Source organism: Vitis riparia, chromosome 4, assembly GCF_004353265.1.
Source record: "Vitis riparia cultivar Riparia Gloire de Montpellier isolate 1030 chromosome 4, EGFV_Vit.rip_1.0, whole genome shotgun sequence".
In the NCBI taxonomy this organism is placed as follows: domain Eukaryota; kingdom Viridiplantae; phylum Streptophyta; class Magnoliopsida; order Vitales; family Vitaceae; genus Vitis; species Vitis riparia.
Window position 1 is genome coordinate 17,695,949 of NC_048434.1, and position 27,975 is coordinate 17,723,923.

Sequence of the window (27,975 nt, forward strand, 5' to 3'; positions counted from 1 at the left end):
CATAGAACTCTAACCACTGTACAATGAATAAGGATATGATTTACACTTTCTTCCCCACAACCACACAGGAAACAGCGATTTGGAAGTTGTAGCCCTCTTCTTTGAAGTCTATCCAAAGTGAGCACCTTCCCCCATGTCGCCACCCATGCGAAAAAAGCAACTTTAGTTGGATTAATCTTTATTATCATCGAAACCAAGATTAACCAAATCTTGATTTCACAAATCACTTTTTTGGTTGTATAGCCCTTTATTAAAAAGCCATCAAAGAAACTTTTTAGTTTATATCCAAATGCTAAAGCCCTGTTTGGATTAATCTTTAAGAAGGAAAAAAAACTCCTTTTAAAACGTTTAGTAAGAGTTTGTAGGCTTCTTTGGCTAATGTGGTTCAAAGAGATTATGACTTAAAAAAGAGCTAAACATGGAAGTCATAAAAATATTGCTTCATGTAGAATTCCATTTTGGTTTATGCAAAAAGAATTTCATATACAATAAAACTTGTCGGATACCAATATTACCCATAAAAATTGTGAAGTTTACCTACTTCCAACTAAAACAAAAAACTGAAAGTTATATCAAACAAACCTTCCTTAATTATCCTTAAAAATGTTTCTAATGGAGGCACTACTAAGTCTGTAAAAATGTATTAACCAAAATCATTTGCAAATGTCTTAACCAAGTTAAGTGTAACTATAACAAAGGATAGTGCCCTTTAGGAATGAATAAAAGATTTAAAGTTTGAACCAATATTTAAGTAGGAAAGGATGGAAGAGACTAGAAATTGAATTAAACTTTTACTATAAGGTGAATTTCCCATCATCGACAAGAAGAGAGGAATAAATAAGGTTTCATTTCAATATATTTTTTATTTATTAAAAATAATTTTATTTTTATTTTTTTTTTCATTTGCAATATTTGTTTTTCTCCTTCTATATACATAAAAATAACAAAAACCTAAAATTAAATGCAAAATCTTAAACCTAATCCCCTTCTAACCCTAGCCCTAATCTCTTGATCTCTAAAATCAGATTAGGGTTTTGAGAGGATTAGCTTGAAGAATTGGACATTAGGTTGAAATTTTGTTGCTGGAAAGAAAGGTGGAATAGAATTAGGTTAAAACTCGCATGCAAACACTTCTCATTTGAAAAAATGGCCTGCCCAAAAGCCACCATAAAAGGCGAATCTTCATGAAGCAAAAGCACATTGTATAAAATCATAACTCCCTAAGCCTAAAGGATATTTTCTCATAAGCAATGACCTACATGATGTTTTATTGAAATAGAATCTCACTAAAGCAATCAAACCAGTAATCTCAACCAGATGTTTAGCACATTAGGCCATCAAGTTTCCAGCAATTGCAAAAGTAGTACCATAGATGATGGAAAATATTCGAAACCATCTTCTACAGACAGAAATTTTGGGAAAAGCAAATGGGATAGTTTTCCGCATGTAACTTACTTCTCAGTCATTGTAGGAAAGGGGAGAGAAAATAAAGAGAACGATGGGTTCATATTCTTCCTTTATTTGGCCTGAGGGTGGGAAGAGATGAAGTCAACAGCGACGTTGATGGTGTTGATCTTGTCTGCTTCATTGTCAGGGATCTCAAACCCAAACTCTTCTTCAAGTGCCATCACAACCTCCACAGCGTCTAAGCTATCTAACCCAAGATCAGTCTGGAAATTAGCGGTTGGTGTAACCTGGAGACAAGAAAAAGCGGATATCAGGTAGGCTCAAGAAACAAATGGTGGTACTAGCTATTGACGCCCTTGAAAACAGAAACAGCTACAGTGGGAAACCATTCTTCAAAATAAAACAAAACAAACAAGACAGCATTCTCTACTTTGTTATCAGCAATTGAACATCTTCCTGGTCCTTTGTTTTTACCTCTCAACCCAGTGGATATGCTAGAAAAAACCTCTCTCCATCAGTTGCTTTTGAATTCTTTATTTGGTCACAACTCAATTGCTTTGAGCAATTCCCTGGTATAATTTTATGTAAACTCTAATAATACCAAACATATCAAAGCACTGATTTCATCACCACAAACACCATTACACAGAGCATATTTGGTTTTTGGTTTTGAGATCAAAAGGGCATTAAGCCAGAGTAGCTGTCAATTCTCTGCTTTTTGGTTTTCAGATCTAAAAATGGATTGTTTCCATCCACTGAATTGACCTCAGAAACTGTCCCAGAATAGTTGTAACAAATGATAAACACACTTAAAATTTTCCAGTTTTACAGATTCTAGTCCCAAATAGCAATCCTCAGATTTACTATAGCCACTGCTTCATTCATGGAATAGGGGTTGTGGGGGGTAACAGTGCGATTCCATTAAGCACACTAACTCTAGAGGGAAACCAAAACATATACTTTTTTGTTTGCATACAAATATGCATGAACAGATGAATGAAAAATCTTAAACATGGGATGGATTTTGTTAGTACAGATTTCAATTGAAAAAAAAAAAATCAAAACATTTTGAGGAATTTGAAGATCCTTTCGCTACATCAATTTCAACCTACAACAACAAACACCAACAAATATTCAAGTTAAGAATGAAAAAAATATTAAAACTATGTTTGGTTCCCAGAAAATTTGAAGGAAAATGCAAGGAAAAGTAAATAGAAAGAAAAAGGTAAGAAAAATAAAATATAGATTTAAAGTTAATAGATTATTTTTATATGTTATTTCGAACTCATTTCACTTATTTTATCTCTTTTTTCTTTTATCATAAACAAAGTATATTATATTAATACAAGTAAAGATTAAATAATTTGAAAATTCATAAATTTCTAACTAATTTTAATTATATTTGATTTTCTTTGATATTTCCATTGGTACAACCAAGCATAAAAAAATCATTTTCCTTTCCTTAGTATATTCTGAGAACTAAAATATAACCTAAGAAAAAGTGAAGGAAAAATGACAAATAGATTTTAAATCCATAAATTATTTTTAATATAATACTTCAAACTTATTTCACTTATTTTAATTCTTCTATATAAAGATTAAAAAAAGTTGAAAATAGATATTTTTTTAATTAATTTTAGTATATTTGAATTTTCTTTCGTATTTTCCGTGGTAAAACCAACCATAAGAAAATCATTTTCCTTAACATCTTCTTCTTTCCTCCGTGCTTTTGAGGAATCGAACATAGCTTAAGTGAAGGAAGGTCTTCACCTTAATGGCTCTCTACCCATGTATTAGCTTGTTCAAGCTTAGGCGACTGATGAAAGAGGGAGCAAAAGGTTTCCAGCTAGGGCACTAAAGAGTAAACCTTAGGACATAAACTTGAAAATGAAAATAAATGCTAGGGAGCCATTCATAGGTAGTTAGATAAATGATGCCAACAACACAAAAGCTAACAGCTAACATCCACCCCAATACATAATCAAAACATATCCTTCTATTATACAATTGAGAAACTGAAAAACAAACAAAGTACAACTCCATAAATCAATATCTGAAACAGATGCCAAAGTCCTGACCAAAGCCTTAAAAGTTAAATCTGAGCAAGCAGTTACAAGGACACTCAAAAAAAGCAGCTATGTCATTCTTGATTGATTGATGTTTTACATAAAAATAATGTGCTATAGCTAATTGTGCAAGCAGGTACAATTAATTCATTGATTTGTTTCTTGGTTTTCCTCCCTTAAACCTTGAAGGCCTTCTTACTCTTCCTCAATTGGGTTTTATTTTAATCTACTTCTTGTTTCTTATTTCTTATCCAAATAAATAAAATAAATAAATAAGATCCACCAAAGAAATTTAAGCTACTCCAACTTGAATTAAATCCACTTAAACTATAAAATCCTATTTCATTCCATAACTGGTGAGAAAGGTTGGGCTAGTTGTATATTCAAGAAACAAAACTTAAATGAGATAAAAACAAGGAAGAGAATCCTGCAATTAGAACTTAAAATAAAAATGGAAGGGGCAAAACAAAGGAATCTGCAGTTATTGGACATCCCCACATGTAAATGCACAGATCAATGATAAACATGAAAAAGCAGGGAGAAATAATATTCATAGAAGGACTTCAGGCCAATTAGCTTGGTAGGAGGCTTATATAAGCTTCTAGCTAAGGTCCTTTGCTATTCGCCTCAAGAAGGTGGTGGGTAACATAGTGTTGGATTTTCAGCATGGCAGGGAGACAAATTTTGGAAGTTGTTGTTTTGATTGCAAATGAAGCCATTGATTCTAGAGTTAAAGCCAACTTGAGAGGGGTCATTTGTAAGTTGGCTATTGAAAAGGCCTATGACCATGTAAATTGGAACTTTATTCTTCTAGTATTGGAAAAGATGAGTTTTGGCTCCAAATGGACCAATTGGATTAGATGGTGCATCTCTATAGTCCGTTTCTTAGTCTAGGTCAACAGGTCCCCTTCAAGCTTCTTTCAAAGTTCTAGGGGTTTAAGGCAAGACAACCCTTTGTCTCCTTATTTATTCATCGTGGCAATGGAGGTTCTTTCTCTTATTCTTATGAAGGCAAAGGAGAGAGGGTTTATCAATGGATTTCTAGTAAGGGGAAGAGATGGAAAGGGGGTAGAGATTTCCTACTTCTTGTTTGCGAACGAGACCCTCATTTTTTGTGATGCTAGGAAGGAAAACCTTGAGTACTTGGGCTAGATTCTTATGTGGTTTGAGGTTTTTTTTTTTTTTTTTTTTATGAATAAAGATAAATATATTAAAAGAAAAGAGGCACTTCAAGGAAGCACCCCAGAGTATACAGGAGGTATACAAAAGGGAGAGAAAAAACCCCCTAACCAGGGCCTAACCAATCAACAAAATCTACAATGGAAGGAGGACCAAAACCAAAAAACCCCCTGGGCCACGCCCACAGATTACAAAGGAAAAACGATTTACACCCATGAATCGAATGCTCTTCATTTTCAAACACCCTACTGTTTTTTTCCTTCCAAACAATCCAAAAAAGGCACAAGGGAGCTGAAAACCACACTTTCTTCCTTTCCTTTCCCACACAAGGCCCAAACCACCCCTATAACGCCTCTCTAACTGAAGAGGGGAGCACCCACGAAACCCCAAAGAGGGAAAAAAGTAAGCTCCATAAACTTCTGATCAACCCACAATGCAGGAGGATGTGATCAATAGACTCTTCCTCTGCCAAACACAAATAACATCTATTAGCCAAGGAAAACCCTCTTTTCTAAATACGATCCAAGGTTAAGGCCTTTTTCCACATAGCCTCCCAAGCAAAAAAACTCACCCTCGGAGGCACCAAAGAATTCCAAATAACTCTTGCAGGAAAATCTCCTAGCCTTTCCGACTCCAACGCCTTGTAAAGAGACTTAACGGAAAATCTTCCGTCCTTTGCCTTAGTCCAAATTACTTGATCTTCCACATCACTATAAACCCTCCTCCTTTGCAACCTTAAGAGAAGATGCTCCACATCGAACACTTCTTAATCATTAAGCCGCCTAGAGAACCTAAGAGCCCACACTCACCCTCCAAAATGGCTCCACATATCCGCCACCCATGCCTCCTTATCCAAGGATATAGCAAATAAAGAGGGAAAAGAAGTACACAAAGGATCATCTCCACACCACTTGTCCTTCCAAAATCTAACCCTTCTACCATTTCCCACAGAATAAACCAAATTGTCGCCTAACACATCCCAACCTCTCCTAATCGCTTTCCACAAACCAACCCCAAAATTGCCTCTCACAACACGGGACCTCCAACCACCCTCTTCTTCCCCATACTTTGCACATATAACTTGCCTCCATAAAGCTTCCCTTTCCACCGCAAAACGCCAACTCCACTTACAAAGGAGTGCCTTATTTAGCAACGCCAAGTTCCTCACACCCAATCCATTCTTTCGTTTATCTAAGCAAACAATAGACCATTCCACTAAATGGGGCATCCTTTCCGGGGCCCCACCACCCCAAAGAAAGTCCCTTTGGATCCGCTCCAATCTGAAGCTCACGCTTCTCGGCATATGAAACAGGACATACAGTAGATAGGCATGCTGGACAGAGTGCTCCGGATCAAGGTCATTCTGCCCCCCTTGGAGATATATTGCCTTTTCCAAAATGAAAGCTTCTTCCTCAACCTTTCCTCAACCCTGTCCCAAGTTGCCACCTCCTTGAAACGAGCACCCAAAGGAAGACCCAAATAAGAAGAAGGGAGCTGGCTAACCTTGCAACCAAACTCAAGGGCCAACTCCTCTACATTCTCCACTCTTCCCACCGCGATGATCTCACTTTTGTCCAAGTTCACCTTCAACCCTGACATGGCTTCGAACCACATAAGAAGCCAACTCAAGTAGGACACCTGATCAATGGAAGACTCACAAAATACTAAAGTGTCATCCACAAACAACAAATGAGTGATCTCCACTCCCACACCTCCTCTACCACTAAGCTGCCACCCCGGCAAAAACCCCCCCTCCTTCGCTCTCTTCAACAAACAACTAAGAGCCTCCATGACAATCACAAATAGGTGGTTTGCAGTTATGTTAGGCTTAAAGATTAATTTGGAGAAAAGTGAGCTCATCCCTATTGGGAAAGTCACAAACTTAGAGGATCTTGTTGGGCCTTTAGGTTGTAAGGTGGGTGCTCTCCCAACCATCTATTTAAGACTTCCGTTGGGAGCCCCTTTCAAGTGCTCTAGGGTTTGGGATGGGGTGGAAGAAATATTCTGAAAAAGATTAGCGTTGTGGAAGAGATAGTATCTTTCAAAAGGTGGAACGTTGACTTTGGTGAAGAGCACTTTGTCTAGTTTGTTGATTTACTTCATGTTTCTTTTTGTCATCCCAAAGAGAGCGACTGTTAGATTGGAAAAGATTCAAAGAGACCTTTTATGGGGAGGAGGAGCTTTGGAACAAAAGCCGCACTTGGTGAGATGGTCTATTGTTTGATTGGACAAACAGAAAGAGGGATTGGGTATTAGAGATTTATCCATCCTCAATGAGACAAGTGGTCTTGGAGATTTGAAAGTGAAAGAGACACTCTCTGGAAACGGGTAATTGTGGGCAAGTATGGGCTAGATGAGGGGGGTTAGTGCACGGAAGTAGTGAGAGAAGGGCATGGTGTGGGGGTGTGGAAGGCTATTAGAGGCAGATGGAAGATGTTTAAGATTAGAATTGGGTTTAAGGTAGGGTTTGAAAACAAGGTGAAGTTCTGGAAGGACAAATGGTGTGGAAATTTGACCTTGAGGGAGTCCTTTCCAAATCCATATTCTATAGCTTCCTCAAAAGATACTTGAGTTAGTGATCTTTGGGAGGATGGTGGCTGGAGTCCTAGGTTTACTAGGCACTACATGCTTGGAAACTAGAGGAGGTGCAAGCCTTCTTCGGGAGGTTGTCAGCACACCCCATCTCCATTGAGACTGATGATGTCATGGTTTGGTTGCCTACAAATGATGGTGCTTTTTTTGTTAAGTTTTTCTATTCTTCTTTGACCAATAGGAGAATAGAGTCATTCCCTTGTAGTATAGCTTAGAATTTTTGGGTGTCCCCGAAAATTAGCTTCTTTGCTTGGGAAGAACTTGGGCCAAGATTTTGACTTTGGATCAGCTCAAAAAAAGGGGATGGAGGATTCCTAATAGATGTTACTTGTGCAAGGAATAAGAAGAAACAAGTGACCATATACTCTTTCATTATTCGAAAGCTCCTCTGCTATGACAATTGATTTTTGAACTCTTTGGTATCCAATGGGTGTTGAACTATTTCATTAAAGAGGTCCTTATAAGCTGGCACAGGTCCTTTGTTGGTAAAAAGAGGAAGAAGGCTTGGAAGGTTGCTCTGTTGTGTTTATTTTGGGCCTTATGGTGAGAAAGGAATAAGAGGGTTTTTGACAACTTTGAAAACACGGATCAAGCAATTAAAAATTCTTTCTTGTATCTATTTTGGGATTGAGTTAAACCATATAGTGAGGGTGGTTGTTTATCATTGTTAGACTTTGTGGATTGTGTAGGCTCTCGATAGGGTGTGGTAGCGGGTTTTTGTGTCTTCGCTCCTTTTTGTCTTTTGTATACAACGTGTATACTTTCTTTCTTTTAATACAATTCTTGTTTACCTATCACCAAAATAAATAAATAAATAAATAAATAAAAATGGAAGAAGGACCTAAAGCCATTGACACAACACTTGACTAGATAGCGTAAGCCAATATGCAGACTACAAAAGTTTGGATCCTTCAAAAGTTTCAACAATACTCCCAACATTAAAACTACCCCAGTTCTCATGGTCTAGTGAAAATTACTGTGATTCTTACAATGTAATTAGTATTAACATGAGTATTGTAACAGTTTCCAGTTAGGTTCTAAGTAAACAAAAAAACTTTAGCTCAAAATATTAGGGTTTGTTTGGAAACATTTTCAAAAATAGTTCTCATAAAATAGTTTTAAGAACAAAATTCTGTTTGAGAACTTAAATATGAAAAACTTTTTTTTTTCTAGTTATTCTCCATTTCCATGAAGATATTATACACTTATATATAATGTAAAAGTTCTCAAAGTATACTCCATATTTTCAATTGTTACAAAAATACTATAAAAAAAATAAAAAAAAATAAAAACCTGAAACACCTCAGAACAAATTCTTTAAAAGCTGTTTTCTTTTTCTCAAAAGTTTATCAAACATGTTTTCTAAATTAGAAAACTGTTTTCAATAACAGTTCCCAAAGAGGGCCTTAAGTCCTTTTACTCTTTTGGGATTCCATCAAAACTCTCTTGAAGAATGTAAATTTATGTCTCTTGCATGGTGATTAGGATACAAACTCATTACTAATTGAGTTTAATCTACGAGTCATTCAGATTCTAGAATTCAGGCTTTTTATAACTTAAATTTTTACCAAAAAAAATGTAAGCAACTATTCATTTTATCAAATATCCTCATGAGGAGCTTCATATTATGTACAAAAACTCAGACCCCACTAGTCAGTTTCCCAGAACATAACTACTAATACTCCATTTGGTTTCTCGAAAATGTGGGAAAATAGAAGAAAAAACAAAATGCTGAATCTTTGATGATGACTATCACTATATGTGATCAATCATAGATTTATATTATCAAGGACCCAAGAAAGCAAAAACCTAGACTCATCCATCAATTAGTTGACTGAGTAAAAGAAGGTGCCTAAAATTTGTGCAAATCATCATCCAAACATTAATGATTTCCAAACAGAAACCCTAAGTTGTCACACCCCAATGCTGTATCATTTCAACCAATTTCCAAACAGAAACCCTAATTTCACCTTCCAAAACACAATTAGACAAAGCCCCATTCCGATGCTGGCAAAACAGATGAGACGCAGAAAAGTCTAAAACTATTTCTATTCTTTTCCAGGATTTTTTCAACTTCACATTTTTAAATAAAAAATATATATTTTCTTTTCTTCCCCCCCAAAATTTCAATCAATACTCCGGTTGGTTACAGGGTAAACAAGCAGAATGGTAAAGAAATCAAATCCTAAAATCTAAACTCAAATGAGCCTAAACCAGTCATTTACTTTAATCCAGGCATTCCTCTATATTTCGGGAAACTCTTTTCTTTTCAAGTTATCATCAATGAAAAAGAAATCTTCGCACAGAAACAACAGAACTCACTAGCTTTTAAAATCCAAGCTAAAACAAATCATAAAAAAAATATCATTTTTGTTTTTATTCCTGAGTTTTCTCACTATCCAAACATACAGCAAACAAAACAATATCTCGCAAATGAAACTTTTATACCTTAGAAGGATCCACTTTCTGGAAGTTCTTGACGACGGAGATTACTCGATCCGTGACCTCAGATTTATCGAGGAAAGTTCCTCTGATCTCCTCGGAGAAATGGCGTCGTATCAAATTGAAAGATAGTTGGAAAGGAATATTAGGGTTTTGCGGCAGGCGTCGAGCTTCCACTCTCAGGTACTTCAGAAGAGCGTTCCTCGCCGCCATTGAGAGTGTTTGATGAGGGAGGGAGAAAGTGCGAGAAAGTGTGGGAAAGTGCGAGAATGTGAGAGAACAGCTGCCTCGGATGAAATTGAAGTAACATCGGCGATCTCTTGAGGTTTTGTGTAAATTTGGATGTATTATATTTTCATCCCTTGTTTTTTCTATAACTACAAAATCCTCCCCAAAATTTTTGAATAAACCTAAATTAATTTTTTTTTAATATTTTATAATATTACCACATTAATTTTTATTTTTTTTGAAATAATCACATTAAAATTTTAAAAATCGTTTTTTCACACAAAAAGTTTCTATACATTTAATAGTGAATATGGGAACAAAATTTCAGAAATAATTTTAATATATTCATTTCAAAATATTTTTTAAAAAAAAATTATTTGTATTTTTTTAAATAATGAAAAATAACTTTTAGAAGAATATAAGGGTTTGTTTAATAATTATTTTTTAAAATAAATCTGAAAAATAGTTTTTAAAAATAGTTCTCTATATTTTGTAGAATAAAGGTCTGTTTGAAACTTAAAATGTTTTAAACATATTTTTAATATTTTTAAATATGTTTTAAAAATAATTTTTATGTTTATTGTTTTTATTTTTAATCATTTTACATGTTTATATAATTATTTTTTAAAAACAGTCATTAAAAAAACAAATCAAAATATATAAAACAATTAAAAGATGTTGTGAAAACAACAAAAAAAAATGGTTTTTGGTTGTCAAAAGTATTTTCTTGTTTTTTTTTTAAAAACGAAAAGCCATTCTCGAAAACACTTACCAAATAAACCCTAAATGTCCTATTTTTTAAAAAACAAACATGTATTGATTAAAATAAGAATCGTTTTGAAATTATTTGGTAAAAGTATTTCAAATATGGCATTTTTCAAAAAAAATATTTTAAATTATTAAGAAATGTTTCTAATCCCATAAAAGTTTGTTCATTTTTAATCAATAATATAATTTGTTGTTTCATTTTGTAGAACGTCGGGCACTATCAACTCTCCTAAAAGCAATTGTAGTTACAAAAATACCCTAGCCTATTCCCTTAAAAGCAATTGTTATTGTGAAAATACTTTATTCTTATAGTGCATTTACCCGTGTGTCAATGACATTCAAACATAAACAAAGTTGATGAATGCGACCACCCTTTAATTTGTCAACAATCTCCCCTTGACAATATATGTTACCAATTTTCTTAAAAACAAATGTTGTCATGAAAGGCTCATACTTTATTCTTAGGGAGAATTGTGTTTTCAGTCCAACTGGGCCCAAAAATTAACATTTAGTCCATATATCATGCATATTTAAGTCAAGACCCAAACAAAATATGAAAATTAAGATGAAGGTTATTGTATTTCATTAATCCCTAAAATACCCTTAACCCTTACATAGCACAAATGAGTGTGAATTTCAATTTTTGTATTTTTTTCCCTTTTTTATTCCCTATTAAGTATTACTCATTTCTAACTTTTTTTTTTCTTTTTCTTCCAATCTATATTTCTATTTTATATCAAATAAAAAGCAATAATATTTTTTTGTTTTTCATTTTAAAAGATATTGAATCTTTTTACTCTTATTATAAGCGATGATAAAAATTTTGAGATTTTTCATCCAAATATTTTTTATCTTTTTGTATTTATCTTTTAGTTTAATTTTCATTTTTTATTTTAAATTTAAATTACCTTTTCATTTATATTTTTCTCTTATTTTTAATTATTTTTTATATTTTTACATTAACCATATTTTAAAATTTTAAAAAATTGATTATCACTTCACTTTATTATTATATATCCTTTTAGATTTTTAATTTTTAATGTTTTTATTAAAAAATTTTTAAAAAGATAAATTTATTGAAAAAAATAACTAAGATATGAAGTTCTAATATTATATTAATTTTTTTTATCTAGATAGACTAATGTAAAGTATTTTAACTCACAACAAGAAAATTGTCAATACAATTTTTTAGTTAACTTTATAAATTAAATTTCAAATAAAATATATTATATAAAATGTTATCTAAAAATTATTGAAAGTGGTATTTAAATTTTTTTATTGACTTTCAAACTTATCTATTTTTTTACTTGAAATGTAATAGAACATGTTTAAAAAAAATAGTTTTTCATTTTTTAAATAAATGAGTATAAATATATTAAAAGAATTAAAATTAATCTTAGTAAAAAAATTTGATAAATATGATTATAATTTAAATATAGATTCATTTGGATAAAATTTCACAAAAAAAAAAAAAAAAATTAGTGGAAAGAAAGAACATTTCTAAAACTACAAAAACAAAATATGCAATTACAAAATTTTGATAATGAAATTTAAAAATATAATTCGAAACAATTCTTGAGTGAGAGAATTTGAGTTCTTTGAGTGGAAAAAATTGGAAAGTTTTTCAAAATCACTTGAAATCCTTAACAAAAAGTAGTTTTGTACACCCTTATATAATTAGTAAATTTGTCTTATACAGTTAGTGTAATACCTTTATACAATAACTCAAATTTCATATATCATCTCATGAATATCTGACAATAGGTCGGTTAACAATGTTTGCATTAGTTTGGTTTTAAAAAAGAAGAAAAATTGTTGTATAATTTTGTTTTACAATCATCATAAGTGAGATACCTATTCAAATGACCATATACAAGTTAGATACATGAGATGAATGTATGCTTAACCAATGTATGTAAGGAATGTTATTTATCCTCAGTTAGGGGAAATAAACAAACAAATTTTTCAGAGTTATTTAAAATTCTTCACAAATAATAGTCTTGTACACTTTTATACAGTTAGTCTACTACTATTTTATATCCTTAAAAGGTAATATATAGAATTTTGAAGAATATATTGGTCTTTTAACATTTTATATCATTTCCATCAATTATGAAAGTTATATGGACCAAATGTTAATTTTTGGACTCAGTTGGACCCAAAACACAATTCTCCCTTATTCTTATAAATGATTCACCCAAGTGCTATGACATTCCAATATGAGAAGAATTGATGGACATGATCAGCCTCCAATCTGCCAATACATAATACATTTGTCTCACTCACTATTCAATAAATCTTTATAAAAAGATGTTATATGAGAATAATCTAATTGCCAAACGTGTTTTCTTTGTTTCTTGTTATAGAGAATATAAAATTGTAATAAAAACCAGTTCCTAACCATATCCTTATTTTTTGGAATTTAATTTTCAAACTAAAATTCATTTTTGAAAATAATATAATTTTTTTTTTAAAATCATTTTCAAAAACTATTTCTAAAACGCTACCTGCGTAATTCCCATTTTCCTTAATTTTTTTTATTTATTTTTTGTTGATTTTATTTATTTTTGTCCTTATTTCCGATGGCCGAGAGTCATTGTTAACTACATATATATCCACACCTTTCAGTTGACATCAACTAATAACTGAAAAAATGCTCATCATTTCCATATTAATTCTTGCTTTCACCACCACCCTCCTCTTCAGATTCGCCACTGCAGATGGTATTCATTCCAAACCCACTTCCCTGAATCTCCTTCTCTGTCTCTACACTCGATAATCTCATCTGGGTGTCTCTAATTTTCTCTTAATTTTGATTCTTCAGGCGATTTCACGCTGCTCTCCAAGAGGCACCCCAAGCGCCAAGAAATCGAGGACAAGGTCGTTTGGATCACTGGTGCCAGCCGCGGAATCGGTATTTTCTGTTGTTTCTTTCGATGTCCTGAAAATTCAGTTGTGCTGGTATTTAATTTGTGGATGATTTTTCTCGAAACAGCGAGTCTTGAAATTGTTATTTAATTGTTTCAGGGGAGGTTCTTGCCAAGCAACTTGCGGGTTTGGGGGCGAAATTGATTCTTTCAGCGCGAAATGAGGTCGAATTGGAGCGAGTTAAGCAGCAGCTCAGAGGTATAGTGTTAAACAAGAAGTGGGTTTTTTTTTTTTTTGGCTCTTTTGAATTGATGCTGTCTTGAAACAACATGGTTGTGTATGTTGGGGTTTAATAAGTTGTTTTCTTGATATGTTTGATTGACTATTGCTTGAAAAAACATGGGTTGTATGTATTCAACAAGGAGTTGTTTCTTTAGCTGTTTTGGTCGATTTGTCTGTTGAAGCCACATGGGTGTGTATTGTAGGGAAGCATGCACCTGGGGAGGTGGAGATTTTGCCTCTGGATTTGGCAGGTGGTGAGGATTCTCTCAGGGAGGCTGTGGAGAAAGCGGAATCGTTCTTTTCAGGGGCTGGTGTTGATTATATGATTCATAATGCGGCTTACGAGCGCCCTGTAAGTGAAGGAATTGTTTGAAAATCAGACTGGTTGAGATGTGTATGTACATCTATAAGCATCAGATTCACAAATTCACACATGCACATATATAAGACAAAGCTCCCTTTTAATCAAGGAAAAAAAATAATGCATAACACTTTGACAAGCAAAAAGAATATCAGCTAACTTTATTTTCTATCCTGGAATTGTAGAATCTCTAGAAAACACCAGGCAGCGTCTTCAATAACAATGTTAAATGTCATTGTGATGATCTTCAAACATTTAGATGATTCTGTGTTTTTACTGGCATTTGGGTGCTAAAGACTTTCAGACTGGCATGTTGTCTTCTAAACAATAAAGGACATGGAGGTTTATGATGCAAGGGGCAGTTTCTAGATATCAGAGTGTTGATAGGACATCAATAGTTATGTTTCCCTCAGTTCCCTTGCTCTTCCTGCAAGTTTGCCAGATCACCAGCTTGATATTCACCTCATTATTGATGGTTCTGTCAGCCTACTTGTCAAAGAACCCTAAAACAAACTTATAAAGGAGAGGGAAAAATTTCAGCTAGCTGTGAGGAGTAACCTCCCAGTCATCATTTAGCATCCTCTTGCTGATCCTCTTGAAAAGATCCTATATCAAGATCCACTCAAATGAAGGAGCTTTAAATCTATTCTCAACCAAACAAATGCCTGATGCTTCTTCATATTCTAGGTCATCTTGCCTCCAAAACCAAAAGCCTTAGTGCCCCATAAGTAAAGGTCATCCAACAGGACGCAAAACACCCAACATAACCCAACCAACCATATACAAAACTGGTAATGAATGATAGGGTAGCTTCTTTCCAGTTCAAGTGAGAGTGTAATACTAAAAGGCTTGAATCTAAAGAACTAGGGTGTGGATTGATTGGTTGGTAAAATGCATTGAAAACTGTAATAATTGCTACTAATTGAAAGTTGGAAATTTCAGTATTTGAATAATACAACATGATAGAACTTGCAATGTTGTGGCACTACTGCTGACTTAATCAAGCTGCATTTTGAGTTAACCATCTAATGTTGGTTTCCTTTCTTTTTCTGGGCAGAAAGCATCAGCTGTGGATGTAACTGAGGAAAGCCTTAAGGTATCACATAAGGGAAATCCTTTTGTAGCACTGATGGTTAGACCTAGTCTGACTTTGTGACAATTATAGGCTGCCACAAGCTAGTGGGCCATGTGTTGTCTGTTTATAGTCACAAGTCAGGTCTAGCCACTAGGATATACTTATGCAAGTGCGTCAAAGATTGTTTAGTTTGTTTCTCTTGAGCTGCTCTCACCATCCTGCAAAAGTGGTCACATTTTTTTTTCTATGTTTTGCAAGTAGGCTACTCTCAATGTGAATGTTATTGGAACGATCTCTCTTACACAGTTGCTCGCACCTTTCATGCTGAAGCGAGAGAGAGGTCATTTTGTTGTGGTATGTTCGGGCATTTATAGTTATTTATTGACACGAAAATGTAATTTGCTTTGGGTTCACTAATGTCATTATAGAAATATTTTGGATAGCTCCAATGGACCTTGATCATTTCTTGAATCTTTTCCAGCTTTACTAAACTATTAAATTCAATTATGTTACTGATCCAAAAGAAGTTTGTTTTTTTTGGTTGGCTATTCTCTAACATGAGTTTGAGATTTGCGATTAAATTTTATTTGCAGATGAGCAGTGCTGCAGGAAAGACACCTGCACCAGGACAGGCTGTGTACTCTGCTTCTAAATATGCTCTAAATGGATACTTCCACACCTTGCGTTCTGAGGTATTTTATAACTTCTTTCTTGAGGGGAAAATCAAGACATGCGCATTGGCCATAAACTAATTACATTGTAGCAAAGATTGACTCACTGCTTCATTATGTAGGAAAAACACCCCCCTGGTGAGAAACACATAGATCTTTTCTATTAATTAAAAAGATGAAGAAGGACGAGACATCCTTATGTAGGAACACTTTCCAAATGCCATCATTTGAAAATAAAAGGGATAGGTTTCCAGGCTAGTGAGTTCCCTGAACCAACCAATCTATCTCGACTTTGTTAGATGGGACTCATTAGAAAAAAATTGTCAAGATTTGGTAAAGATAGATTTTCACCCACAGTTGCTTCAACCTGCTGACAATGAAGTTAGCTGTACCACCATGAATCGTTAAGCATTAATATAATTTAGCAAGATTGCACATAGAAACAGAGGACTACAAATTGCTTCATTTGTAAATTCATTTTGTCATTGCGATTTGTTATATGTAATAATTTGTCCTATAGACATGTTGGTTTGCTTGTACCAAATCTGTTTATGATAGTTTTCTTTCCCTGGAAGGATGCTAGAATAGTTATTTCTACAAGAAATTTAGTAAGAATCACTTAAAACAACAAAGTCCAGAGCCAAATAGTTTTGCCAAGGTAGAAAATGTATGGATACTTTTGAAAATCAAGAGATTGGAAGTTAATGATGCTCCTTTGAAAGGGTGAGAATGGAAAAAGGTTGTAACACCTGATTGTATCCTTGTGGAGGTTTGAAAGTGTTTGGGGATGATGGGGTTATACTAACTCATTTAAAAAAATTATAAAAATTAGGAGAAGGGAGGAAAAACACTGCCATAGCTATACATTAGAATAAAGGAGACCTCCAAGTTGCAGAAAGTACCTTGGAACCAAACTTGTAAGCCATACTATGTAACCATGGTAGAGATTGTTGAACAAAGATTTGGAGATGAAATGTGTGTATCATAAAACCAGTCTGGTTTTATGCTGGGGACACTTTATGAAAGCTGCTTACATAGGCAGTTAATGGAAAGGTCTAGAGAGAAGGAAGACATTTAGGTAATCTTTATTGACTTAAAAAAAATGCATATCACCAGTTCCTTAGTAAGTGTGGTGGGTTTAAGAAAACAGAAAAGTAGCCATGTAGATATATTTTATTAAGGTCATGTGTGATGGAGCAGTAACTAGTTCAGAAGAATTGGCGTCAATACTAGTCACTTGCCCACAACAGGTCCTAGCCTTTTAGTATTGGTAACAGATAAACTAATTTTGCGTATTCAGGACAAGGTCCAATTGTGCTGCTTGCTAATAAAATTATTTTAGTTGGCAGGACCAGAGCAATTACTAATTCTGAATTAAAATTTAAAACTATGGAGGGAACTTTAGGATAATTAAGACATATGCAACTTTAGTAAAACTAGGGGAATAGGAGAGGGAGTATTTCAAGTAGTGCTCAGAAAACACCCAGAAGTGATTGATTTCATTATCTAAAGTCTATCGTTCATCATGGAGATTGAATAGAACCTTTCATATAGGATTAGAACAGGATGGTTGTAGCTGAGAAATGCTTTTCGAGTGTTGATTGATCCCCAAACACCCATTAAGTTAGAAGGAAAATTTTCCAAGACAGCCATAAGACTTGCTATGGGCAAGAATTTTGAGCAGTTAAAAACAAATATCAAAAAATCAGTATCCCGACATAAGGATGCCAAGATGAATGAGTGATAAAACAAGAAAAATAGAATAAGAAATGAATGCATTTGTGGGAGATGAGCATCAAATGGAGTTTTAGATGATTTCTTCATATGCAACAAAAGCCAATGAACATGTCGGCAAGGAATAATTTGATTCAAGAAGAAGGTGTTCAAAGGATGAGAAATAAATCAAATACAAGTACTGTAATTTTCCACCTTACTGAATGAAAAATAAAATAAAATATATATCGTGGAGCTCAAAGGATGTTCCTTGATCATGGATTGAAATGGTATATGACAAGGGCACAATTATAAGGTATGCCTCTTGCCAAAACTGATGGGGTAGGCTTATTTTAGATTGAAATTAGAATGTGAAGCAGAGAGTTTTAATTTTGAAATGATCTTTGTAATGGAAAATGATTGGTAAAATTTATCTTCAAATTGTATTTCTCATTGGATGGCTGTTAGATGTGAATCAATCATGTAGAAGCATTCTTTATTTTCCCATTTTTATTTGTCTCTTGATGTGCTACCCTTGCAAAATTAGGGAAGAAATGCATTTTTCTGAATGGCCAATTTTGAAATGTACCTTGTTTTGGATCCTAAGGATCCAAATCATAAATTTTAAAGGCTGCAACTCTATAGGGTTTTGTGGTTTCAGTTATTCAAAGTATGTAATTAATTTAAAGTTCATGGATTTCCTCCTGTTTGATCCTGGTATGTTCTAATCCAGAAAAAGTTTCTTCTCTTGCTTATGGTGTAAGTCCACCTATTTTGATCACAGCTCTGTCAAAAAGGAATTAAGGTGACTGTTGTCTGTCCTGGACCAATAGAGACATCAAATGGTTCTAAAGCAAGCACTGAGGTAAAGCTTAGTGTTTTTTATTTATTTAAATTATTGTTTTTTAATTTTTTCTAATTATTATTATTATTATATTTGACATATATTTAAATGAAAAGGATGGATATCACCAATTGGATTTTCTTTACCTTTTTTCTCCCTTCGTGAAATATATATTTTTTTTTTGATAGATAATCACAAATATATTAAAGGTCAAAGGCCACAAAGCATACAGGGAGTATACAAATCAGCCTAAAACAAGAACACAAAAAACTAGCACCCTTACCCACCCTTAAGTGGCCGCTAGCCACTCCAAAAAGCCTAAGAGCAAAGAGGACTCCTCTCTAATGTACACCCTAGCCCAACTCCACAAGGTACATACAAAAGATTTTTTGAGTTTTTGTATATGTAACACACCTTCCCTAAAAGCTAATCTATTCCTCTCCTTCCAAATCGTCCAAAAAATACACAATGGGATGGAATTCCAATTTTTTTTTTCCTTTTTTCCCCACAAAAGAGCCCCTCCAACTGAATAACGCCTCTTTAACTAACTCTGGAAACACCCACTGAACCCCAACAAGGGCAAGAACGATCTCCCATAGGGCCCTTACCACTATACAATGTAAAAGAATGTGATTTACATTTTCCTCTTCACAACCGCACAAAAAACATCGGTTAGGGAGCTGCCATCACCATTTTTGAAGCCTATCCAAGGTGAGAATCTTCCCTCACGCGGCTTCCCAAGCAAAAAAGGCCGCTTTGGTTGGGACCTTGTCCACCCAAACGCATTTAGTCGGAAAGGCGCATGCATTGGTAACAGCCAACACATTGTAGGCAACCTTAACCCCATATTTGCCATGACCCCCACCTTTCCATAGCACAACGTCCTCCTCTGAAGATATCTTGAAGTCGTTGAGCATATTAAGCAATCCTCTAATCAAGTCCAGCTCCCAATCATTAAAATCTCTATGAAATCTAAGATTCCAACCTCCTTGACCAATGCTTGGGTCCCACATCTCATTAACCGTTGCATTCCTGTGAACCGCCAACTCAAAAAGCTGGGGGAAAGTTTGGGACAGCGCCGCGTTGCCACAGCACTGGTCAGTCCAGAATTTAACTCTAATCCCCTTCCCCACCTTAAACTTTATGTTATCCCAGCACCACTTTCCTTCCTTCATAATCTCCTTCCAAACCCCCACTCCATAAGTTCCATGGGCTTCTTTAGTTCTCCACCCAAAATCTTTCTGACCATATTTCACCCCAATCACCATATTCCAGAGATTATCCTTTTCAACGACAAATCTCCATAACCATTTACCTAACAACACTTTGTTCAAGGGATCAATCTTCCGAATGCCAAGGCCACCCTTCTCCTTTTGAGTGCACACCACCTCCCAATTAATTAAGTGGACTTTCCTTTCCAAGCTTCCCCCTCCCCAAATAAATTCTCTTTGTAATTTTTCGAGTCTATTTGCAACACTCTTAGGCATTCGAAAGAGGGACATATTGTAAATAGGCCAGCTGGCTAGACTGCTCTTGATTAAGGTGATACGCCCACCCTTCGATATATATTGTCTTTTCCACTGGGCTAATCTTCTCCTCATTCTCTCTTCCACCCCATCCCATATAGAGATAGCTTTGTGGTGGGCTCCAAGGGGCAGCCCCAAGTAAATAGTGGGCAGCAACCCCACTTTGCACCCAAGCTCCACAGCCATTTCCTCAATTTCTTCCACCTCACCAATCGGAATTAAGACACTTTTATCTAGATTAATTCTAAGATCGGAAGACGCCTCCAACCAAGCCAAAATCCAGCTTAGAGCGGATAGTTGCTCTTTCCTAGCTTCATAAAAGATGATTGTATCATCAGCAAAAAGAAGATGTGAATCTATCATCTCCTCTTCCCCTCTCCCCCTAATTCTGCATCCTGACAAGAAGCCCTCATCAACCGCCCTTCTTATCAGATTGCTTAGCACTTCCATCCCCAACACAAAGAGATATGGAGAGAGAGGATCTCCTTGCCTAAGCCCCTTGGAATTCGAGAAGAAGCCAACCGGCACCCCATTGATCATGACTGAAAATTTGGCGGTTGAGATGCACCACCAAATCCTCTCCATCCACCGCGACCTAAAGCCCATTTTAAACAGTACTTTCATGAGAAAATTCCAATTAATGCTGTCATAGGCTTTTTTAATGTCCAATTTGCAGTTTAGCCCTTTCTCGTTTCTTTTGTGCCAGAAATCAATCACCTCATTGGCAATAAGTGACGCATCCAAAATCTGTTTGCCCCTCACAAAGGCATTTTGATCCCCAGAAACCACCTTGTCTAACACCTTCTTCAACCTATTCACCAACACCTTAGCCAAAAGCTTGTACAAACTCCCTAACAAACTAATTGGCCGGAAATCTCCCAGGTCTTCGGCCCCTCCTTTCTTAGGGATAAGGACTTAGAAAGTGGAATTGAGGCTTTTGGCAAAAGATCTCTGGTCATAAAATTCTCTAAATAGGTCCATAATCTCCTCCTTCACAAGCTCCCAGCTTGATTGCCAAAAAGCAACTGTGAAGCCATTTGGGCCTGGAGCTTTATCACCATTCATATCCGTTAGGGCAGCGTAAATTTCCTCTTCAGTAAACGGCATCTCCAAGACTTCAGCTTCGCGGGAATTGAGGCGATTAAGGTGCAGCCCCTCAATATCCGCTCTCCAGCCTGGCTCTTCTGATAGCAAATGCTGAAAAGCATTCACTATCCCCTCCCTCACCTCCTGGTCCTCAGTCATCCATACTCCATTAATTTTAATTCTATCCAAAGAATTATTCCTTCGGTGAGCATTTGTCATCCTATGGAAAAAGCCAGTGTTCCTATCCCCTTCCTTAAGCCACAACTCCCTTGACAATTGTCTCCAGTGGGTCTCTTCCATTAAGACCCATTTTTTAAAGGAGTCCTTGACTTCTTTTTTCAGCTCAGTTTCTCCTTTAGACAGGCTCCTCTCACTTTCCACCCCGTCCCAGAACTCCACTTGTTGAAGGGCTAAGTTCTTATTGTCTTCCAGCCTACCAAATATCAAGTGCTAGATGGTCAAATCTGCTAACTTTCCATCAGACATTTAGTAACTTCCAGCTAAGCAATAATTTTTTGTTGCTATATATTGAATTATTTTGTAGGTTAATAATTATTTTATTTGAGCCTTGTTTTTCAGTAGAACTTCATGAACATGTCCCCATCCATAACTCTGTTTTCCTTAGCTTTAAGTTGTAAGAGCGCTAATGGGATGAAATTCATTGCCTTGCGTCTTAATGACTAAATTAAAGATGTATCCTAAAGTTCTAAAAATATCTGCTTTAATTATGATCCAATTAAGGACTGCACATCTAGGCAATTTTACCTTCTTCTAAACCTCATATTATTGATGCCATGTGCTTTTCCTTTTGAATTACTGTTGTGTTAGATCATTTATTTTGTTATAGTTCATTAGGGTGATACAGTACACTTATACCCTGTCTTTGTTGTCATGGCTGCCAGAGCATTACCAAACTAGTAAAGGGCTTCTAAGGAGTTTTGCACAATTTTTTTCCTCTATATAGAGTCAGAATGTGACTAAAAATTGGAGTGTGGGTTGAGATATCAAGTTGAGAACTTTGAAATCTCTATTCTTCTCTCCTCCATAAACATGGGTCACTGCAGAACCACGTAAACCTACCGTGATGTTTCCATTTGCTCCATTTCTTACTGCTTTTCTGGTTAGATGTTGTGGTTTGGTCTCATGCTAAGAATCAGACACATGTTAAGTGAAAAACTGACCATATAAAACTATGCTTAACTAAAGGACTTTATGTAATCATAAAATCATGAATATGCCCACATCATATATTCATTTTTAAACAGGGCTTCATTAAACAGCAAAAAATAAGTACCAAGGTTAAAATCCCTTACAAAAGAATGTGATGGAGCTTGGGCATTGTCACATCCTGATTTGCTGATCAAGACTCAAGAGGGATAAATATGCCCTTATCATTTCTTGGACTCCAATGATTAGCAAAGTAAAGGGCCACCTCTATTGAGCATGGATAATACATGTGTGTGTGTATCTTATATGTCTATTGACCCCTTCAGAAATCAAATCTGTTAGTGAATGAAAATGACATTTGATAAAGCTCAAATTGGTTGTTTCGACAATAGTTGATTGATTGTAGTGAACTTTGATTGAGATTAGTAGAAGAGACAGGATTGGAAGACAAAAACAAACCTTAGACAGCTATTCTCATACATGCTAATTTTGTTTTCTATTTTATTTTTTTATATCTTTGGGGAATCCTGCTTATTTTTTATTTTCATCACTTTGCAGGGTACTCTTGTCCAACTATTAATTTTTGTTTTGATTTTCATCATTTTTTAGCGTTCTTCTGTCCACTGAATAATTTTCGGCTATCATGTTTTTTAATAGTAGTATAGATTATGTCCTCTATCTGTTATTAAAAATATAATATTCACATTTTCGAGCTGATGAACTACAGAACTAGACAGATAAGAAATTAAGTCAATGTGGTTCTATGTGACCATGACATTAGGACTTAGCACTAATGTTTATTAGACGCTCCAAAATTTAGTGATTGAATCTGTGCTGTTTGAACTTTTATCAAATGACTGTATTTATGGTAAGAAAAACAAATTGTGGAAGGAGCCTTATTACTTTCTTAGGTTTAGTTACTCCACACAAGAAAGAGGCTGAGCCAAGGAAGTGGAGCTTAATAATGTAGACACGTCATGGAACTCCAAAACCCTGTAGGCCAAATATTCAGATTAATGCAAATTTCTTATATTATTGTATAATTATTAGGTGTCACAAACTCAGACAATTCAATGAATGACGAATCTTAGAAGGCATCCTAGTTCCAAAATGCTGATTACTTGTTCCCCTTGGAAAACAAATAAGTGGCCCTATGCTTTACCAATGCTATAACAATTTATGATAATCTTTTGGGCATCTACCTCAAAAACATCATTTGACCGAAAAAGGAGTATATTGAGTTTTCCTATTTATTTGTTTATTGATGATAGGCAAGCACTCAAATTTATTTTAACTCTTCTATATTATTGAGGTCTATGCACTCTGCCCTATTTTGTATCTGATCATTGATTTTCTAATCATGTGTAGGAGATGGATATCATTTTGATTCCAATCTCGACTTAAATTTTTGCTAATGCTTTGTTTTATTGCCAAGAAAATTGAGGAAAACAGAAGGAAAACATGTTTTAGCCATGATGTCAAATGTGTCATTTGGTGATTTTGATATTAATATTAATATTTTTATCTTTTTCTTCTTCAGTTGAAAACTCTTTGATTACATTCTGAGATATTTACTTAATTGTTGAGAAGGCTTTTGAGAAGTGACCATGGTATCTACTGGAGGATTTAAGTTTCTCTTTCTCACCTTGATTTCATTTGATTCTTTTGACAGAGGCGTGTGTCATCAGAGAGGTGTGCAGAGCTGACTATTATTGCTGCAACCCATGGTCTAAAAGAAGTTTGGATATCGTGTCAGGTATTTCTATTGAATCTAAAAACTTCCTTTTGTGGATTAATTTACACAAGTGGATAAAAAATCTTTCTAAAATAACAAAAAATGGTAGGCTATAAACCTGGATGATCACAGCTATGATGATCAGTGAGGATAACATGGTACAATAAAGCTTAAACTGTTAGGATTTAGGCCTACAATGTATATCATGGTCTAACATTGTAGTCCATACCGCATGTGGAGAGACAGACGAATTTATGATCATTGCATATGGGAAAACAAACAAATAAATAAATCATAAATTGGTGATCACAAATAAATAGATAGATAAAGCAAAGCTTTGATACTATCTTAAGCTACAAACTTTCCTAAGAGTTTAAACTGTTAGAATTTGGGTTCACAATGTATATCCTATTCTAACATCCTTTTTTTTTTTTTTAAATAAATAAATTTAGAAACAAACAATTTAATGATATGAATTTTTAAGTACAAGCAAAGGATGAACAACTTCTTCCAAAGATACTAAAGATGATGTAACAACTTGCTCTCGACCATTTAGATATTGTCCGTTCTGGGCTAAGGGCCCTTGTGGCTTTAAAATGCCTTTATAAGGTTAAGAGAAGATTTTTCTTTTTTTTTTGATAGGTAAATAGGAGAATATATTAAAGGCACTTGCAAAAAGGCGTAAAAAAGTACAACACAGAGTATATAGATAAGGCCATAAGGCAAGCGAAGAAAGGAAAAAAGAAAACAAACCATCAACCACCCTAATAGCAAACCATCCTAGAAAAGCTAAAAAAACCCTAATAGGAGGTCTAACAACAGGAAATGATCCCCCAACAAGCACCCACAGGATAACTCCCAGTCATGGAAGCCCCCTTGAGCCCACCTGCAATTGACCGTGCACTCTAATTTTCGAATATATTAAGAGGAATTGCAGACACGTCCTTGTTGTGTCCCACAGGATTACAAGGTTAAACAAACTCCCAAACTAGGGTTTGATATCATTTGTAACGATCCACTCTCAATCGTGTAGATATTATTCTCTCAAGGCTAATAAGCCCTCATGACTTTAAAACACATCTACAAAGTTAAGAGAAGTTCATACATACAAAGTGTTAGGAACTTTTTCCCCTATTCAGTGTGGGATATCACAATCATCTCCTCCCTCTCATCCTCTTAAAAAGTAGACAAAACGTGTTCATTATGTCCCATAAAATTATGGGGCAAAACAAATGGATTGAGGGGTCAAACAAACTTCCACATCAAGTTCAAGGATCGACTCTGATACATTTGTAATGACTTGCTCTCAACTATGTAAATATTGTTCGCTCTAAACCCAAAGAGCACTCATGACTTTGAAATGCTTTAACAAGGTTAAGAGGGGCTTATGCATATAAAATGTTATGAACTTTTTCCTCTATACAATGTAGATATTATTCGTTTTAAGTTCAAATGGCCCTTATGACTTTAAAATGTATGTAAAAGGTTAAGAGGAGTCTATACATATATAACACTAAGAATTTTTTTCCTTATCTAATGTGGGATATCACAATTACCCCTCATACAAACGCAACGTCCTCATTATGTTCCATAGTATTGCAGTGTCAAACAGACAGACACCCCTTAAAGGGTCAAACAAACAAAGACCCACATCGGGGTCGGGAATTGACTTTGATACCATTTGTAATAGTTCGCTCCCAACCATGTAGATATTGTCTGCTTTAACTCTCATAACTTTAAAATGCGTCTACAAGGTTAAAAGGAGTTCATACATATACAACACTATGAACTTTTTCCCTTATTTGATGTGGGATATTACAATCACAATAACCCCTCCAATCATGCAGATACAACATCCTCATTGTATCCAATAGGATTGTTGGGTCAAACAGACAAACACTCCTCGTAAGGCCAAACAAACTCTTATACTAAGGTCAGAGATCAGCTTTGATATCATTTGTAATAACTCGCTTTTAACTGTGTAGATATTGTCTATTCTGAACTTAGAGAGCTTTTACGACTTTAAAATGAGTTTACAAGGAGTTCATACATACATATATCGTTAGGAAAATTTTTCCTTATCTGATGTGGGATATTATAGATGATAAAAAGGAAGGAAAAAATATTTGAAAAGGACATCATTAGCTAAACATGAGGACCAAGAAAAGAAACAACCCAAGTTACTAGCTACCTCTAAAGTTTGATGAAGCCACTTGTTGTACTTCCAAGAACCTCTCCCCAACTTAGACACCCATGATGTCACAATAGTAGAATTTCCTTCTGCCCATAATTTGGAAGATTCAAAGCCCTCTTCTTCTGATTTAGCTCGGTTGGACGGTTGGAAGACCCCTTCTGAACACAGAAACCTCCTCAGTCCGATTGCAACCCCTTTCCTCAATCCCCAGCACCCCTTCCCTTCCCCCTAAAAGAGAATGGAGAGCTATTGTAGTTAACCGAATACTCTAGCTTTTGGATTTCCCTCTCAAAATGGGATGAAGAAGAGGTTTTTTCTTTCTCCCTGACACCCTCACCCCATGTCCTTTCCTTGATTCCATTTTCCGAAAGAGTGAGCAGATTTCCTTCTCAAAGCCTGCAGCAATTGGCATCCCCAAACAGTTACTGAAACCGACCAAACCACTGGGGCATTCCATGTAGATTCTACTGTGGCATTCTTCTTATAGCTCCTGCAAGTGGCCGTACATGTCGGTCCCTCTTCCTAATCCCTAATCAGAAGTATAACTTGATGTAAACTAAACTTTATATAGTCACAGGTTTCATGATTACCTTTCCATAGTTTTGAGTTTCAGTTTTATATTTGAATCATAAAAATCATAAAAACATTTTTCTGATAGATGCTCACTTTATTTCTGCTGTACCACAGAAGGCTGAATGTTTTAGCTACTTCATTAGCTTCTTTCTGGAGAGTTTTTATGATTGACATGAATACGTTTCTCTCATGGTTTTTCCATTCTCAACTTTTGCATATCATAACTTGCATCATCATTTTTTATACATTTGCAGCCTGTACTAGCGGTTATGTACTTGGTGCAGTACATGCCAACCATTGGCTTCTGGCTCATGGACAAGGTATTATCAATGCCCACACTATCAGCTATGCTAGATAAAAGGCATGACTATTGTACGATAATCTTATCATGATATCTCATTGGTTTATTTATTGCATTGGGTAGATTAAGCCTTTTATAACATTCAATATCACCGTCATTTGGGTGAATTATCCCTAAGCTTAAGAGCTGCATTATTGCACCCCAATAATCCCTCCCCCAACCCTTGACTTTGATACTAATTCTTAAATCAAGTTTTGACCATTTCATCTGAAAACCAATTCTCATACAGTAAAGTAGGTCAAACCTTTTATGACATTCAACATTTTCATCATTTGATTGATCTATCCCCAGGCTTAAGAGTGGCATTATTGCACCCCAACAACATCGTTTCCTTCTTTCTTGTAGAAATGCCTTTTTCTAGGGAATTACCGAAAAGAAAAAACATGATGTAATGGGATGATTAGTTCACTTGATCCTTCCATTTCCGTGTGCCATACATCCACTTTGAGCGATGGCAACTGGCCCTTTTCCTCAACTCTTGAGAGATCTAACTTCATTAGTTTAAATGTCATCTAGGTTGGTGCGAATCGAGTTGAAGCAGCTAAACAAAAGGGCAGCACTTACTCACTGGGATTACTCTTTGGGAAAAAGAAGGCAGCATGATTTTTCTTCTTGTAACAATCCTCACAGATTTCTTCCTCCAGTACATGCTAATCCCTTCATAGTTCTGTATAATACTCAAAACAAATTTAATCCCTTCTATAATTTGGTGTAATACTCAGTAATTTTTCCCTAAAACTGCAGCTTGGTTTATCTGAAAATATCTCTCAAGTTGAGGTAATACAGACTCTTGATGCTTAGATGTTTCTTTTCCTCCTGGCTTACACAAATACTTTG

At 35.1% G+C, this 27,975-nt stretch overlaps 2 protein-coding genes across 2 annotated transcripts; one reads left to right on the top strand and one right to left on the bottom strand.

The window, feature by feature from the left end:
• Positions 1 to 1,236: 1,236 nt before the first annotated feature.
• On the bottom strand, positions 1,237 to 9,990 carry LOC117912895 (acyl carrier protein 2, mitochondrial). Its single transcript, XM_034827684.1, has 2 exons — positions 9,693 to 9,990; positions 1,237 to 1,694 (listed from the first exon to the last, which is right to left on the bottom strand). Exons 1-2 carry the CDS (start codon positions 9,897 to 9,899, stop codon positions 1,518 to 1,520), a joined length of 384 nt encoding a protein of 127 aa, XP_034683575.1. The 5' UTR covers positions 9,900 to 9,990; the 3' UTR covers positions 1,237 to 1,517.
• Positions 9,991 to 13,300: 3,310 nt separating this feature from the next.
• LOC117912894 (dehydrogenase/reductase SDR family member 7) lies at positions 13,301 to 27,951 on the top strand. Its single transcript, XM_034827683.1, has 11 exons — positions 13,301 to 13,405; positions 13,507 to 13,596; positions 13,710 to 13,808; positions 14,036 to 14,184; positions 15,251 to 15,289; positions 15,530 to 15,622; positions 15,862 to 15,960; positions 18,437 to 18,517; positions 23,948 to 24,031; positions 27,032 to 27,097; positions 27,655 to 27,951. Exons 1-11 carry the CDS (start codon positions 13,336 to 13,338, stop codon positions 27,739 to 27,741), a joined length of 957 nt encoding a protein of 318 aa, XP_034683574.1. The 5' UTR covers positions 13,301 to 13,335; the 3' UTR covers positions 27,742 to 27,951.
• The last annotated feature ends 24 nt before the right edge of the window (positions 27,952 to 27,975 follow it).